This window comes from Giraffa tippelskirchi, chromosome 3 (genome assembly GCF_054371585.1).
Source record: "Giraffa tippelskirchi isolate mGirTip1 chromosome 3, T2T-mGirTip1v1.2.pri, whole genome shotgun sequence".
NCBI classification, from domain to species: Eukaryota; Metazoa; Chordata; class Mammalia; order Artiodactyla; family Giraffidae; genus Giraffa; species Giraffa tippelskirchi.
The window spans coordinates 29468453-29484282 of NC_137277.1; the positions used below are offsets into that span (position 1 = coordinate 29468453).

Sequence of the window (15830 nt, forward strand, 5' to 3'; positions counted from 1 at the left end):
GAACCCCACCTAGCACCTGGCTTGACACATTGCAAGACTGAATACATATGTGTTGAAGGAGAGAGGGGAGGAGAGAGGGAGGGATGGGGAAGAACTTTTTCAGAACTTTCTCCTTCCAGGAAAAGCAGCTCACAGTGCAGTGTGGGGGAGAGAGAGAGAGGTGGACGCACATTTGCCCACAGTGCAGTGTGGTTGGTGCAAATGGAAAAAAAAATACAGCCCGATGGTGGGAGCTCAGAGGAGAGAGTGATTCACTCTGGGAGCGGTGGAAGTTTTCTATAAGTGAGTCTTTAAGGTGGAGCAGGATGAGTCAGGTGGACAAAGGGAGGAGGGTCATTCTCAGCAGGACTCGATGGGAAAGGCACAGAGGTGGGAAAATGAACCAGATTCAGGAAGAGGTGAGGTGACTCAGCTGAATGGGGCACGGGACACTTCGAGCGGGGCCTGGAGACCTGGACTGGGAGGGTGGGGGAGGTTGAGGAACTCACCTCGAGAAAAACAGCCAAGGATTTCAAGCAGGGGTATAACATGACCAGCTACCAAGAAGTGTAAATGGAGGGCTTCTGAAACTCTGAGGACCAAAATTAACTCTCACTAAACACAGAGACCATTTTGGGACTTTCCTGGTGGTCCAGCGGTTAAGACTCCACTCTTCCAATATAGGGGCCATGGGTTTGATCACTGGTCAGGGAACTAAGATCCCTCAGGCTAAGTGGGGCAGCCAAATTTAATAAATAAAGAAAAACAGAGATCATTTTGTTTAGAGCCAAGAAAGCTCTGGGGTCCCTGAGGCCCCTGCAGAGGGTGATCCTTTGGCTTGTGTGAACGGAGCTCAAAGAAGGGCTGGAACCTGGCAGCAGGGTGAGATGGGGCAATATGAGGATGTTTCAGAGGGAAAGCTGTTGGGCTGAGTAGAAAGGGAGACAGTTCCTGCAAATTTCCCCCTGGCGTTCTCTACAGGCAAACTGACATCCTCTTGACTGAACTGACGAACAAGAGAAGATTTGAGGCGCCCAGACGAGATCCTGCCCCTGCTTGCGTACCCGTGGGAAACATCTCAGCTCTTGGGCAGTACAGCTGGGAATTCTGCAGAGGCGGGGGAGATCAGGGTGCAGTGTCCCTACCCTGCATACCTGGACACCAAAGACCTTAGATTGAGTTCCCGGTCAGTCACCCTCCACCTGTGACCTCAGCAAGGTGGTCTTCACCTCTCTGAGCCTTGGACTCCTCATCTGCAAATGGAGATGACAAGTCCCTGCTCACCCTGTGAGCTACTGGAGGCTCTCCTGTCTCTCCTTTCTTCATGCTCTGCAGTGGAGACCAAGCGACTTGAACTCCCATCCTGCTTTCCCCTTCTAGTTGTGTGACGCTGAGCAGGTCACTTCCCATCTCTGTGCCTTGATTTCCTTACCTGTACAGCAGTGACAGGGGTGTCTACACCAGGGGGCAGTTGTGGGAATTAAGACGCGGCCTGCAGGGGCCCGGCACACTGCCAGCGCTGAAAGTACTCATCAAAGCCTCTCGATCAGCCCCCTCCTCAGGCTCAGCCCCCTCCCATTCCTCTGCTCTCACTTTTGTCTCTTTCTGGGAGCTTCTCCCAGATTCCCCAGGGCTCCCCCAGGCTGAGGAGGTCCCCAGAGCTTGGGCCTGAGGAAGGCAGGCTTGTGGGTGAGGTCTGAGGAGTTCTGAGCCTTTTCATACTGTTCACGGGGCTCTCAAGGCAAGAATACTGAAGTGGTTTGCCATTCCCTTCTCCAAATCACAGCAGATGGTGACTGCGGCCATGAAATTAATAGACGCTTGCTCCTTGGAAGAAAAGCTATGACCGACCTAGACAGCATATTGAAAAGGAGAGATGTTACTTTGCCAACTAAGGTCCGTCTAGTCAAGGCTATGGTTTTTCCAGTAGTCACGTATGGATGTGAGAGTTGGACTATAAAGAAAGCTGAGTGCCGCAGAATTGATGCTTTTGAACTGTGGTGTTGGAGAAGACTCTTGAGAGTTCCTTGGACTGCAAGGAGATCCAACTAGTCAATCCTAAAGGAAATCAGTCCTGAATACTCATTGGAAGGACTGATGCTGAAGCTGAAGCTCCAATACTTTGGCCACCTGATGCGGAGAACTGACTCCTTGGAAAAGACCCTGATGCTGGGAAAGATAGAAGGTGGGAGGAGAAAGGGACAGCAGAGGATGAGATAGTTGGATGGCATCACCGACTCAACGGACATGAGTTTGAGCAAGCTCTGGGAGATGGTGAAGGACAGGAAGGCCTGGCGTGCTGCAGTCCATGGGGTCACAAAGAGTCAGACATGACTGAGCGACTGAACTGAACTGAGCAGAGAAGCCACACCTGTGGCTGATGGAGCTGGACCCCAACACAAGCGCTAGGACTGGTGGCTCTGCCAGGAGCCTTCCAGGCACAGAATTCCACGATCTGGGACTCTTCTCAGACTGAGAGACCAAGACACAGTCCTCAGTGTGGTTCCATCTGTCATAGGACACTGGGATGGGAGTCTACACAGGGCAAGGAGGCTGAGATTCTAAGACCTCCAGTTCCCTGGAGTCTGGAGCACAGCCGAAGAGGGACCACTCCTCCTGGTGCCCCGCCCCCTCCCAACTCCAGCCTCAACCTCTGACAGGCAGGAATCCTGGAAAGCCCACCTGGGGAACTCACAGACTCACATTCTTCCTCCCAAAGCTTCCTCCAGCTGGGCAGCCCTTGCCCCTAGCAGAGCATTTTGGGCAGAGCTGGGAAACCACAAAAATGTTAAGCTGAGATGAAGGAACATAATGGGCTCTAATCTGAATTGACAGTAGCGTGATTAGCCAGCCCAGGGCTGCAGGAGCCAGGACAGCAAGGAGGGAAGGGGAGAGAGGAGGAGGAGGAACGGAGGACAAAGACAGAGAGCAGACACAGGTAGGGCCTCAGGGAGGGAGACTCTGGCGGGGCTGACTGACGTGGTGCGAGAGGGGCTGTCCAGAAATCCGGAGGACAGAGTCTTACAAGAACAGCAATGATAATAATCATAATAGTAGCAGCTAACGCTTCTTTGGAGCCGCAACAACCCAGACTCTGTTCTAAGCTCTCATATTAACGAATGTCATCCTCACGCTGTAGGTAAGGTGTTACTATTACTACCCCGTTGTACAGATGATGGAGAAATTATGCAACAGAAAGGTCCATCAATAAAGAACACCCATCCTAACTACAAGGCTGGGGTCTGGCTGCTCACAGAGGCCGTCTTCTTCCGTCTAAAGGTCAGAAGTCAAAGACCTACCTCAGGAGACAGTGAGATGCAGCTACCACGTACTAGGCTGTATGGGCCCCCCTGTCCAGGGTCTGGAATGGAAGAAAGGATATGTGCTCATAATCACCACTCAGGCATGAATAATGGGAGCCAAGGGAGTACAGGGAGAGGAGGGAGCAGGAACACAGAGGTGAGAGGTCTTCATGAGCCCTTAGGGGTTGAAGGTCAGAGGTTTATGTAGTCAAACAGGAGCTGGAGGCTGTGGCCAGCGACATCTGCTGAAGCCATGATAAAATGGTAGGTTAAGATGTGAGTCCCACTTGGGACTTCCCTGGCAGTCCAGTGGTTAAGACTCCATGCTTCTACTACAGAGGACATGAGTTCAATCCCTGGTCAGGGAACTAAGATCCTGCATGCCCCAGCGGTGCAGCCAAAATAATAATAATAATAATAAGATCTAACTCCCACCTTCTACTGAGGAGAGAGGGGACAGGGTAACCAGCATGGCTTCCCTAGGGTCAAGGCGCTTCCTCTCTGGCCCCCAGCCAGTGGAGACATGCTGAACCCCTCCTGAGCGAAGCACTTCCTGTTGGGCTCAGGCTATCCCACCCTTCAGGGCCCGATTCTGAAGGGAGCGCCCCTGAGTGAGCCTCGCACCCCCACCCCATCCTGCATCTTGATGGCGTCACCTCCTGACCATCCGACCTCCCTGGAAATCAGATGTTCACAATTTTATTGATGTCATCGTGGGTTCTATGTCCGGGATGCAAAGAAGGTTTTGGTTATTCTTACTGGGCTCTCCTGAGATGGAGGAAATGGTTTCCTTCCTGTGCAGGGGAGACCTAAGCAGGCAAGCAGAGAACATTTGAGGTAGAGGGGGCTCTGCTTTGGAGCCAGCAAGTGGCTAAGAGGCCGCCTCGGGGTGGGGGGTGGGGTGTCAAAGTCTGATCACGTGATCTCATGAAGGTTCCTTAACCCTTGTGCACCTCAGTGTCCTCATCTGTGAAATGGGGACAGTAATTGTAGTACCTCGCTCCTGGGAGGGTGGCTGTGAGGATGAGGAATTCATTCGTGCATCGCTCATGCTCACAACACTGGTTCGAATTGCTATGCTATGTACTACCTTGGGCCTGCGGCTGGGAGGGGGCAGAGTCCTTTCTCTTCCCAGCTTGGGAAGGTCTCCTGCTCTGTGACATGAGATGAAACAACCTGGGCAGCCGTCCCCTGGTCAGACAGCTTGGATTGGTTTTGGTGCTGTGTCTGAGGAGGAGCAGATTCTAGAAGAGCCATGGCCTCCCCACAAACACAGCACCCTGAACTCAGGCCTTCTCTGTGCTTTCCTGCCCCTGGGGCTGGATCCTCATAAACCAAACCACGCTGCAGCAGTGCCTAGTATCTGTTGCCAGGAGACCCCCAGACACCCAGGAGTGTATCAGAGTCAATGGCAGCATGAGGGCCCCTTTTCCCTAGCCCCTGCCAATGGCAGCAACCATAACTGGGGAATAATAACAGCAATGGTGGGTTTCCCTGGTGGTCCAGTGATTAAGAATCTGCCTGCCAATGCAGGGGACACAGGTTCCATCCCTGGTCCGGGAAGATCCCACATGCTGCAGAGCAACTGGGCCTGTGTGGCACAGCTATTAAGTTCATGCTCTAGAGCCCAGGAGCTGCAACTACTGAAGCCTGAGCGCCTGTGCTCTGCAACAAACAAAGCCACTGCAATGAGAAGCCCTCCTGCAGCAACTAGAGGGTCGCCTCCGTTTGCCACAACTAGAGAAAAGCCCGTGTAGCAACAAAGACCTGGCACAGCCATAAATAAATAAATAAAATTAAATAAAAGCAGTGGCTATAATACATTAAACACATCCTGTGTGCCAAGCACTTTCTAGAAACACCCTGTAACGCTCCCGATGACCCTGCAAGGTTGGTTTTATCACCCCATGCCGTAACATTTCTGTTGACACTTGCATCTCCCATCCCCTCATACCCTCATTTGGCCAAGACCCCATGAAGCTTCAGGCCGAAGCTGGGCTATCACTTATCTGCAGTCTTGTCTCAATTCCCCTCAGCCAGGTCTGCTCACATCACCAACACGGTTCCCATCAGCAGCCTGTACTTACCCCTTGTTAACCCTCATTACACTTAATTTTTATTCTATTTTAAATTGTATTCATTTAGGGGGTAAGCAATGCATTTACATGATGCAGAATCCAAAAGCCACAACAAGGGATGCAGGGAAAAGTCCTCCTGCTCTCCTATCCCTGTTTCCCCACCACCGAGTTCAGCCGCCTGGGGCCCAGAGCTGTCAGCTTCATCACACCGAATAGTGATGACTTGTTTATCTGTCTTTCATGCTTTAGGAACAAGGACTGGGCCTGCCTTATTAACTGCTTCATCCCCAGGGCCTGGCACAGTGCCTGGAATATAGTAGGAGTTCTGTGTATGTAATCTCTCTCTCTCTCTTCGAGAGATACCAATAGAGAAATTTTTGTTTCTGTTTCATTTTCATGAATGAGACTTGGAGAAGAAAGTTAACTTGGCTGTTTGGCTCTAACTTCCAAGGCAGTACTTGCCCAAGGACTCTGTTTATCTGACTTTTTTTTTTTTTTTCCTGGCCATGCCACATGGCTTACGGGATTTTAGTTCTCTGACCGGGGATTGAACCCAGCCCCTCAGCAGTGAGAATGTGGAGTCCTAGCCAGTGGCCCTTGAGAGAATCCCCTGCTTATCTGATTTATAAAGACCACCTATCCCTTTTTGGATATTTGACCATCCTCTGTGAAATGATTTCATTTTTTTAAGTTTAATTTTTAAATTGGAACAGAACTAGAACCCCTCAATAAATTTCACAAAACGAAGAACCATGTTTCAGGAAACAGCAGGTCATCATACTTCAGAAGTCCCCCTGATCCTGCCCAATACTGGCCCCAGAGTCAGGAGGTTATTGCTGCAGCTGCTGCTGCTCACTGTGGGCCTCAGCCTCCTCATCTGTAAAGTGGGAAAGGGCCCATTAGGTCTGAAGTTCTATGGATTTTTGATATCGTCTCTATTTTTACCCCTTATGGCTGATGCTGCTTTGTGCCGACATTAAATGAAATGATAGCTGTAAAAGCCTTTTTAAAATATGTATTTGTTTATTTATTTTGGGAGGCTGGGCTGGGTCTTCGTTGTTGTGTGAGTCCTTTCTGTAGTTGTGGCAAGCAGGGGCTATTCTTCGTTGCAGTGCGGGGGCTTCTCAGTACTGTGGCTTCTCTTGTTGTGGAGCACAGACTCTAGGGCGTGCAGGTTCGGCAGTTGCAGCTCACGGGCTCTAGATTGAGGGCTCAGTAGCTGTGGTGCCCCAAGGCATATGGGATCCTCCCTGGACAAGGGATCGAACCCACGTACCTTGCATTGGCAGGTGGACCCGTGTCCACTGTACCACCGGGGAAGTCCTGTGAAAGCCTTCTGATTAACACTAATATCTGATACCAAGACAACAAATGCATGACGCGGGTCAGGACCAGCCGATCTGCCCATGTCCCTAGCTCTGGCCCAGGTCAAGGGTCAAGCACACACAGCCACCAGTCGTCCAAAGAGCTGGAAGGAGAAACAGGAAGGAGAAATTGATCCTGGGGAAGCAAGTGGAGCGGAGCCTGAGGACCACCTAGGGGAGGGTGGGTTGGCCCCGGCACCATGTTTACCGTGGGACTGGCAGGTGGCTTTCCATCTGGATCAGCTCGTGCCCTGCCTGGGGACTCAGCGAGCAGCCCTCGTCTTGTTCAGACTTTTCAATGGCCTTGTTCCTGGTGGTTGAGGCAGCCAGGAAGTCCAAGGGTTGGGGAGGGGAGGCAAGAGAGGATGAGGGGAAGGAAAAGGAGGAGAGGAAAAGGCAGGGAGCTTGGCTAGTGAAGAGCCAATGTATCCAGGAGGCACATGGTGCCAGGAAGCCTGCTACTGCAGAGGGAAAGTGAATGGGGGAACAGTACAGAGTGCAAGATTCAAACCTTCATTTGTTCATCTTTTCATTCACTCATCCAATAAAATGAAGGATGCCCATGTTGTGATAATTGCTATTCAAGACACAAGTGTAGGCAAAATGCTAAGAAAATGTTAAAAAAAGGAGCAAATAACTGTTGGGTGGGTGGCAGGAGTGGGGAAGTTAGGAAGCAGGCACATTTCACTGAAGATATTTAGGTCAAGCCATGAAGCAAGCAAAGAAAAAAAACAGCTCCCAAGTCCTCCCCAGCTCTGCGTCCCATTTCTTCCCAGACCTCTAAATCCCAGGCGGGTTGTTGCCCTCACTGGGTTTGAGCCTAAGCACTGCTATATACTTGCTGTGTGACCTCAGGGAAGTGATCTAACCTCTCTGAGCCTCCGTTTTCTCAGCTGTAATGTAGGGATGACATTGGAGGGTTGGAGGGTTGTCATGAGACTTAAATATGACAGTGCATGAGAGTCACTTTGAAGGGTGCCTGGCCTCTGTATAGAACACGCTCAAAATGATCCACTGTTGATGTAGAGTCAGTTTCAGCAGTCACATCAACTTCATTCTCCCACATCTGGGCCTCTGTCTTTGGGCAGAGAGGAAAGCAGAGGCTGTTCCCATCATCCCCCATCCCGGGCCCCCCCACCCCTCCACCAGCCCTTGGGGAAATATGAGAAGCAGAGCTTGAGGGTCTAATGTGTGCCCCCCCACCCCGCCCCTTAATCCTTCCTGAACTTGAGGGGTTGGGTGCTTGGTGGGGGCGGCACCGCTGTAACACCTGCGCAGCTCTGACATCTCCTGCCTCTGGGCAGAGAAAGCAATTTCAGAAATGACAATGTTGCCAACAAGCAGAAATCAGCTTCTGAATTAAAATGTGTCGGCGTCAGGTGACCCTGGGCTTGGAGGGTCTTCGTGCACCTTGGCTGCACGAAGACAGCTGAGATTAGGGCCTGTCAGCCAGAGGAGGGGCTGTGCGGGAAGGGGTGCGGGGACCCCAGGGGCTACCGGTGGCCGCGCTGGACTTGTTCGGACAGGGGGGCAGGAATTCGACCCTGGGTCCGTTCTCCTGCGTGGCTGTGACCAGCTACAGCCTCGCAAGTGTCCACTCTCCTCTGTGGTGGGGGCGGGGCGGGAGAGTCCAGGCTCAGCTCCCCTGGGACCCGCTCCAGCGTAAACACACTAATGGGCCCAAGAGAGCCAGAGAGGAATGTGGGCCCCACAGCCCCTGGGGACTTGAGGACCACGGATGGGAGTAGAGGGGCTAAGACACCCAAGAGGCAGTGAGCCTCTGCTCTGCAGGTATGCAGGGAGGAGAGAGAGGGAGAGGGAAGGAGAGGAACATGAAAGACAGGAGGCCCAAGGGAGAGGGAGGAAGATGCCACCAGGCACGCTGGATCCTGACAATTCCCCAATGCCGCCTTCTCCCTGGTGCCCAGGCCTTTGCACAAGTCATGCCCTACACTCTGGGAAAATACACATGATGAAGCTGTTTCATTTCCAGCCCTGCTATTTACTGTAAGGCTTTGAGCATGATGGGGAGCCTCTCTGAGCTTTGGTTTCCTCCTCTATAAAATGAGCTCATGGGGACTTCCCTGGTAGTCCAGTGGTTAAGAATATGCCTTCCAATACAGGGGACTCAGGTTTGATCCCTGGTCAGAGAACTAAGACCCCACCTGCCTTGGAGCAACCAAGCCTGCACAGCACAACTGCTGAGTCCATGCAACACAACTAGAGAGTCTGTGGGCTGCAACAAAAGATCCTGCATGACGCAACCAACATTCCACGTGCCGCAACTAAGACCCAACACAATCCAATAAATAAAAATAAAATGAGATCACTGTTGTATGCACCCCTAGGGTTGCCATATCAGTTAAATGAGATGATCTGCGGAGACGACACTAGAGTTTCGGTGCAATCAGGCACGTCCCACAATGCTTAATCCCCAAGGATCTTTTTCCTTGTGTGTCTCCTTATCTGCAGCTCCCTGAAGGCTGGGAGTGAGTCTTGGCACCGCAGCGCCTCAGCACATGTCTGGTACACTGTAGGCAGCCAGTCAGTGTTTGCTGAGCAAGCGGTTCGTGAATGGACCAGGTGCGAGGTGTGTAAGTAAAGAGCGGGAAATGAAGGGAAGGGTCCGGGTGGGCAGGGGACCCGGCTGCCACTCTCCCTCCAGAATGCCCGCACTCCGATCATAGGTCATCCCTCTGATCTTTCTAGAGCAAGGTGTAGGCATGATGTGCTTGCTGGCCAGATAGTGACCCTATTTCCCCAATGGAAATCGGACCTAGGGGATCATTCTACCTGTCTTTAGGAGTCATGCGGCAGAGTCATCGACCTTGGGCCTATCTGAGGGGGTCACCTCCTGGGCTTGGGGCCACCACAGTCATGTTCCACAGCTCTGGGGACCCAGCAAGGATGGAATGGGGTTGGCAGGGGTGAGGGGCCCTCAGGGGCAGCAAAGAGGGAGGCTGAGGCACTCCAGAGGCTCTAAGGTGAGAAGCAGGTTGGGGAAGCTGGAGCAAGGCTGTCTCATGATTTCAGGAGAGGAAATCTCCCTCCCTGACCCCCCACCAGCACTGCTCTAAACATCTTCGCCACTTGCTACAGGAATTCCACTGGGAGAAGGCATGGCTTCTCACCGTGTGCTCAGAGCTAAGTCATCAGAGAAGAAATCCAGGACTGGAGAAGGTTATAGAAGGCAATGGGTATGCGCTCAGGCATGTCAAAGGCCTGAGTTTGAACGCCAGCTCTGCAACTCACGCAGTGAATGTTTTGAGCTCCCCAACCTCAGTTCCTCATCTGTAAAATGGAGGTAGCACTTCTTACCATGCAGAGCAGAGAAGCTCTACTTTATGAAGAATGCCAACTAAAAAATACATAAGGGATGATGGAATTAAACAAATATCCACTTGCAATTGATTTGGGCAAGGATCATCACCAAGGGATGCTGAAACTATTGGGTAAAATGTTGGCTGGGAAACAAGATCGTCTCAGAATCTTCAAGTATTAACTCCCACAGATGAGTCATGAACCACAAAGGGAAAAGGTAACTTTATATGGGAGAGAGCTGGAGGAAACCACCTTAACCAAGTGATGAAATTGAGCATCACTGGTAATGCTGACAAACCGTGGCTCCTGACAGCACCCACAGAGAAGGGCACACACCACCAAGCTGACCTCTTGCCGAAACGTTTAACCAGAATCTAGTTATAAGGAAACAATCAGACAGATCTCAGTTGAGAGACATTCTTCAAGACATCCAGACTGAACTCTTCAAGATATCAATATTGTGAAAGCAAAGAAAGCAAGGAGATTATTCTAGAAGAGAGGGGGCTAGAGAGACATGACAACAAAATTCAATGCCCAATTCTTGAGCGGATCTTGGATCAGGAAAAAAAAAGCTATGAAGGATATTTCGAGGGGCAACTGGAGAAATTTGAATGGGGACTGTGTATTAGACAATATTGTGTCAATGTTAAATCTCTCTGATGTGATTATGGCCTTGTCGTTCTTTTGGAGAACGTGTGATAAAGTATTTAAATGCCTTGGTGTCTCCAGTGTTCTCACATATGGATCAACAAAATAAATATACATGTATTTACATATTTATTTATACATGCATTTAACTAGAGAGAGAGAAAATATGGCTAAATGCTTTTAAAAGGGGGTCTGGCACAGATGAAGTACCCAGCTGGTGATTGACTGGGCAAGTCCTGATCCCCAGGGAAAGTAGTGGCCCTGAGCAGCTAAGGGTGGAGGGGCCCAAGGGCCTGTTTGGGAGCTGGTTTGGGGGCTGGAGAAGTGCAAGACTCAGATATGAGTGGGAAGAGGCTGAAGGCGGTATAGGGTAGAAAGAAGACAGGGTTTAGAGGCTAAGATCTGGGTCTGCAGTAAGTCACTTAACCATTTTGTGCCTCAGATTCCCTCTCTGTAAAAAGGGAAGAAAAGCGCCTGCCTCATGAGGCTCAAGTGAGGGAACAGGTGAGAAATCCTTCGGTGGGCTGGAGCCTGCTGCTGTGGGTGCGGACACGCCTGTCACTGCTCTGAGCCCAAGAACACAAGGGGCGGGAACACGTTAAGACAGGCAGGGGGTGGACCTCGCTCTGCCTCCCTCCCCGGAGACCCCGTGTGGATCCCAGAAGGCTGAAGAGCCAGAGCAGGCAGGGCCAAGCCTTCTCTGCTGCCCTTTGTTCTGAAAGGGGCCTCCTCTCCCATCAGACCTCCAGGAGCAGCTGGTGGAAGACACACATTTGCACATCCCAAAGCATGCTGGGAAGGCAGTGGCCAGGGAGGGACTTGAGGCCTACGTGTAAGTGACTGAAACCGTTGCACGGCCGTGTGTCTCATGTCTTCCATGGGACCACAAGTCCCTGAAGGCTCCTGCTCTGCCTTAACTTGCCCCCACCCCACCCTGCATGGCTGACCACAGGCTGTGGGCACTAGAAATACTTGTCATCTCCAGGAGGGCACCTGGGCTCTGGCCTGGTCCTACTTGGTGTATAATCTTTGGTGGGTCACCTCCTTCCTCTGGGCCTCGGCTGACCCAGGGTCCATAAAATGGGACGATCCATCTCTGTGCTCCCTCCTTCCAAGGGGAGGCAACAGTGCAGAGGCAAGAAGTCATACTTTGCACACATATGTGTGTCTGAGTCCTTTTGCTGTTTACCTGAAACTATCACAACATTGTTAATTGGCTATGCCTCAATACAAAGTAAAAGTTTTTTAAAAAAGAACTCATCCTTTGGTGTTCATGCACTCTGTGTTCTAATCCTGACACCATTGCTTGTCATTAGGAGCCTTCACCCCTCACAGCCTCTGTTACCTTGACCATGAGATGGCGGTGGTCATGTCCAACACACAAGATCATTGCTATAAAGCGAGACAAAATAGGTACCAAGAGCTGACATGTGATTTATTGGTTTATTGTCTCTCTCTCCCACTGGAGGGGCAGCCCCATGAGGCAGGGACTTCATCTCCTTCCCTGCTACACCCCAGCACCCTGGCTGGTGCCTGGCGCTCAGTGGGAGCTCCCTAAACCACCACTGACTGCCTGGATGAACAGAACGGGTGGTTGATATGTGATGGCTCCCACTGTGGTTCTCAAACGTGCTGAGACATAAAGCATTCGAAGTTCATGATTGTTGAGAAAGGTAATTTGGGGAATCAAGAAGTAATCTTCAGGGCTGGTCGGTCTGTCTGTCTGTTGGCCAGCAGAGGACACCAGAGAAGCTGGGTTTATCCGAACCAGGGACAGTTCTGCTAGAGATGGTTTCTTCTTGGACCTCAGGAGAATTATAGGTGTTGCAGGTTCCAGTCTGTTCCAGGCTCCGTGGGCATGATCAGTTCCCCTTTAAAACCATCCTTTAAAAACCATCCTTTCTGGCACTCCAGGCCTGAGAACCCCACCCACCAGGCTCTTCTGCAAAAATCTCCATCCCCCACGTGTTAGTTGAGCTCTGTGAGGTTCAGATGAACAATCAGAGATAAGTAAGCATCAAGACAAAACCTGGGGTTGTAATGAAGGCACTGCCCCCTGGTCAGGTCAGATGCTATCAACCAAGCAAGTGACCAGTGTTCAGAACTGAAGTGCAGAGGACGGATAATCTGTGAACTTGCCAATTGCCCTTCCAGACTGAGGAACAAGAGTGCCTTCAGGCCCCTGCCTGACTCAAGTGCCCCTGAGCCACTGAGGACAACCCCACCTTCATCGGTTGTACCTGCTTTGGCCCAGCTGGTCTGTCTCCCCCATTCTTGTTTCCTGTTGGGCTCCTCAGGCTGACTTTCAGCCTCTCACGTCCCGTTAGGAAAGCAACGACCCCATGTGACCAGCTCCATTCTCCTCTCCTCTTTGTCCCCAGCCTGTACCCCTCTGCCCTCTGCACACTTAGCCAATGGCCCTTGGTGCTCAGGATGATAAGACCAGAAGTCTCCATTCACACACAATGAGATGCCATTGGCTTTGACCCCAGAGACTCTCTAGTCACTTCCCAGGCTACCTTGTCTCCCTCCAAAGTGGGAAAAAGTCAAGGGTGCCCCTCAGGACTTCATCTCACATCCCACCTCCCCAAACCCCCTTGCAATCACCTGGCCTTTCCCACCCCTGCCTCATTTTGCCTTGTCCAAGTCTTACCCCATCCATAGTTTTGGCTAAAATTGCTCCATCTAGGGCATTTCCCCGGGGGTCCAGTGAGTGGTTAAGAATCCACCTTCCAATGCAGGGGATGCGGGTTCAATCCCTGGTCAGGGAACTAGGATCCCACATGCCGTGGAGCGACCAAGTCCATATGCCACAACTACTGAGCCCATGCTCTGGAGTCCACATGCTGCAACTGAAGAGAAGCCCACACACAGCAGCTAATACTCGACACAGGCAAATAAATAAATACATAATTGTTTTTTGTTTTTTAAAGCTGCTCCATCTGGGATGACCTTGAAGGAAGCAAAAGCAGGTTCTCCTAGGCTTTGGGGAAACATCGGCCTAGCATCAACAGGACCCCAGGGACCACCAAACCCATGAGCAGAACTAGAAGTTCTCCCTGGAATGACCACTCACAATCTCCTAGACTGTGGGGACCCAAGGACCCACAAGGCTGTTTAGCCCTGGGGAGTCTGGTCCCAGGTCTGCCCTCACTCATTGGTGACCCCAGAGATGTCCTCTCAGCCCCAAGCTCATTCTATACAACATATACACCTTGTCTAGCAGGACAGCCAGACCAGAGCCAGACTGCCTTGGCTCAAATCCCACCTCCACCTCTTACTAGCTATGCCACCTTGGCCAAGGCACGTCACCTCTCTGTGCCTCACCTGTGACACGCAGACATCGCAGGACCTTTCACATGGTTGTTGTGAAGACTGGGCTTCCCTGGTGGCTCAGACAGTAAAGAATCCACCTGCAATGCAGGAGATCCAGGTTCCATACCTGTGTCAGGAAGAGCCACTGGAGGAGGGCATGGCTACCCACTCCAGTACTCTTGCCTGGAGAATCCCATGGACAGAGGAGCCTGGCAGGCTACAGTCCATGGGGTCACAAAGTGTCAGATAGGACTGAGCAACTAAGCATATTATGAAGATTAAATGAATTAACATCTGTAAAGCTCTTAGAACAGTGCCTGGCACACAGAAAGCTCCAGGTCATTGGAGCTTACAAGAAGTGTCATTCTTCTTCTTTCTGAAAAAAAAAAAATTATGTGTTTGGCTGTTCTGGGTCTTAGTTGCAGCACACAGGATCTTCAACCTTTGTTGTGGCACGCAGGATCTAGTTCCCTGACCAGGGATTAAACCCGCACCCCCTGCATTGGGAGCTCCAAGTCTCAGCCACTGACCACCAGCGAAGTCCCATAAGTGTTATTCTTAAGCATCTGCTATGTCCTAGGTGCTGTGCTGGGTGCTGGGACACGCTCTCACAACCTCAAGTTTGTGAGGGACCCTGGCTGGACCCAGAAGCACTGCAGACTCTCTCCAGACCCCAAGGGGTAGGGGAAGGAGAAGGCTTTGAACCAGCCCAGCTCCTGGGGGAACCATCAGTAGCTGCTCAGGGACCGGATCAGATCTCCTAACACCATCAGGGTAAAAACCTGACCTCAGCCAGGCTCCTCCTGCCTGTAGTGGGAGGCCTGGGGCGGGGAGGGGCAGGTGGAAGCTCTCAGGAGCTCGCTGGAGAAGGCAGCGCAGAGGGAGAGCATTTCCCATCACTGGGGGTGCCTGGCTCTGTTCTTCCAACCCCCAACCCCATCCTTGTTTCTGCTTGAGAGGGTCCGATGGTTCCAGAGGAGACCACCCCCGGGATGTGGGTGAGTGAGCAGGTAGGTGGAACAGGACAAGACTGGCGGTTCCCAGGGCGCTGGGTAAGGCCAACCTGTCTGGACCCTTAGCTGGAGGGACCAGGAGGTGTGCCTGGTACCCGGGCCCGTGCCAACTGCAGGCAGTTACCTGGGAACCAGGAAAGCCTTGCCCTGCCTGGAGCATTGGCCTTGACCCTGCAAAACCCTATTAGATCCTCCTGATAACAGGTTTCCGATGCAGGGCCATTTGCATGGTAAGTGGGCCTTTTGTGCTTTCATCTCAAATATATCAGCCCACCTCTCCTGCCCCGCTAAACACACACACACACACACACACACACACACACACACACACACTCCCCACCCTAACCCGCGCTCTCCACTCCCCACCTCTTCCCAGAAGGGGAGAGTTAGTGAGGGCAGTGTCTGGCCCAGGAAGAGGGCACACAGCTCCAGGCAGTCCTTTTTCAGAGCAGTGTTGGGGGGGGGGGACCCTCAACACCCCTGGCTCCTCTCTCCTCCCATCATCTGAGGGGCCCCAAGGTCTATGCTCCTGAGAAGCACCTCCCTCCCTCCATCCTTCACATTCCTCTCTCCTTGACAAGACTCACTGTCACCTCATACCTCCTCCAAGAAGATGTCCTTAGTGAGCAGCCTTAATGGCAAATTTGGCAGGTACTGTTTCCCACCTTTATTCCAAGTCCTTCTCCCCACTCCTTTCACTCACTCATTTATTTAAATTTCAATATTGAGCGTCAGCTTCAGGCCAAAGAAAACCAAAAGCCACCAGACTGCTCACTACATCCCTGTCTGGGTCCCAGCCTTCCTTCCCTC

At 51.8% G+C, this 15830-nt stretch overlaps 1 protein-coding gene across 12 annotated transcripts in view; it reads right to left on the bottom strand.

Annotated features, from left to right (window-relative positions):
• The window catches only part of LOC145543156 (zinc finger protein 292-like), a 107882-nt gene that overhangs the window by 21043 nt on the left and 71009 nt on the right, over positions 1-15830 (bottom strand). Inside the window, exons 5-7 of one of the 12 annotated variants that reach the window (XR_014080499.1) lie at positions 14020-14105; positions 13346-13544; positions 12117-12671 (exon numbers count right to left, since the gene is read on the bottom strand). The exons of 2 other annotated variants lie outside the window; for them this stretch is intronic. Coding sequence is in view for 4 of the 10 variants with exons in the window: in XM_081583778.1 (XP_081439904.1) it covers positions 3267-3340 (74 nt within the window). In the remaining 6 variants the exon portion in view is untranslated. Of the gene's footprint in view, positions 1-3074; positions 3341-6359; positions 6828-12116; positions 14106-15830 lie in introns of those variants that run through there. 9 more of the 12 variants (XR_014080498.1, XR_014080494.1, XR_014080495.1 and 6 more) reach the window with 9 other exon arrangements.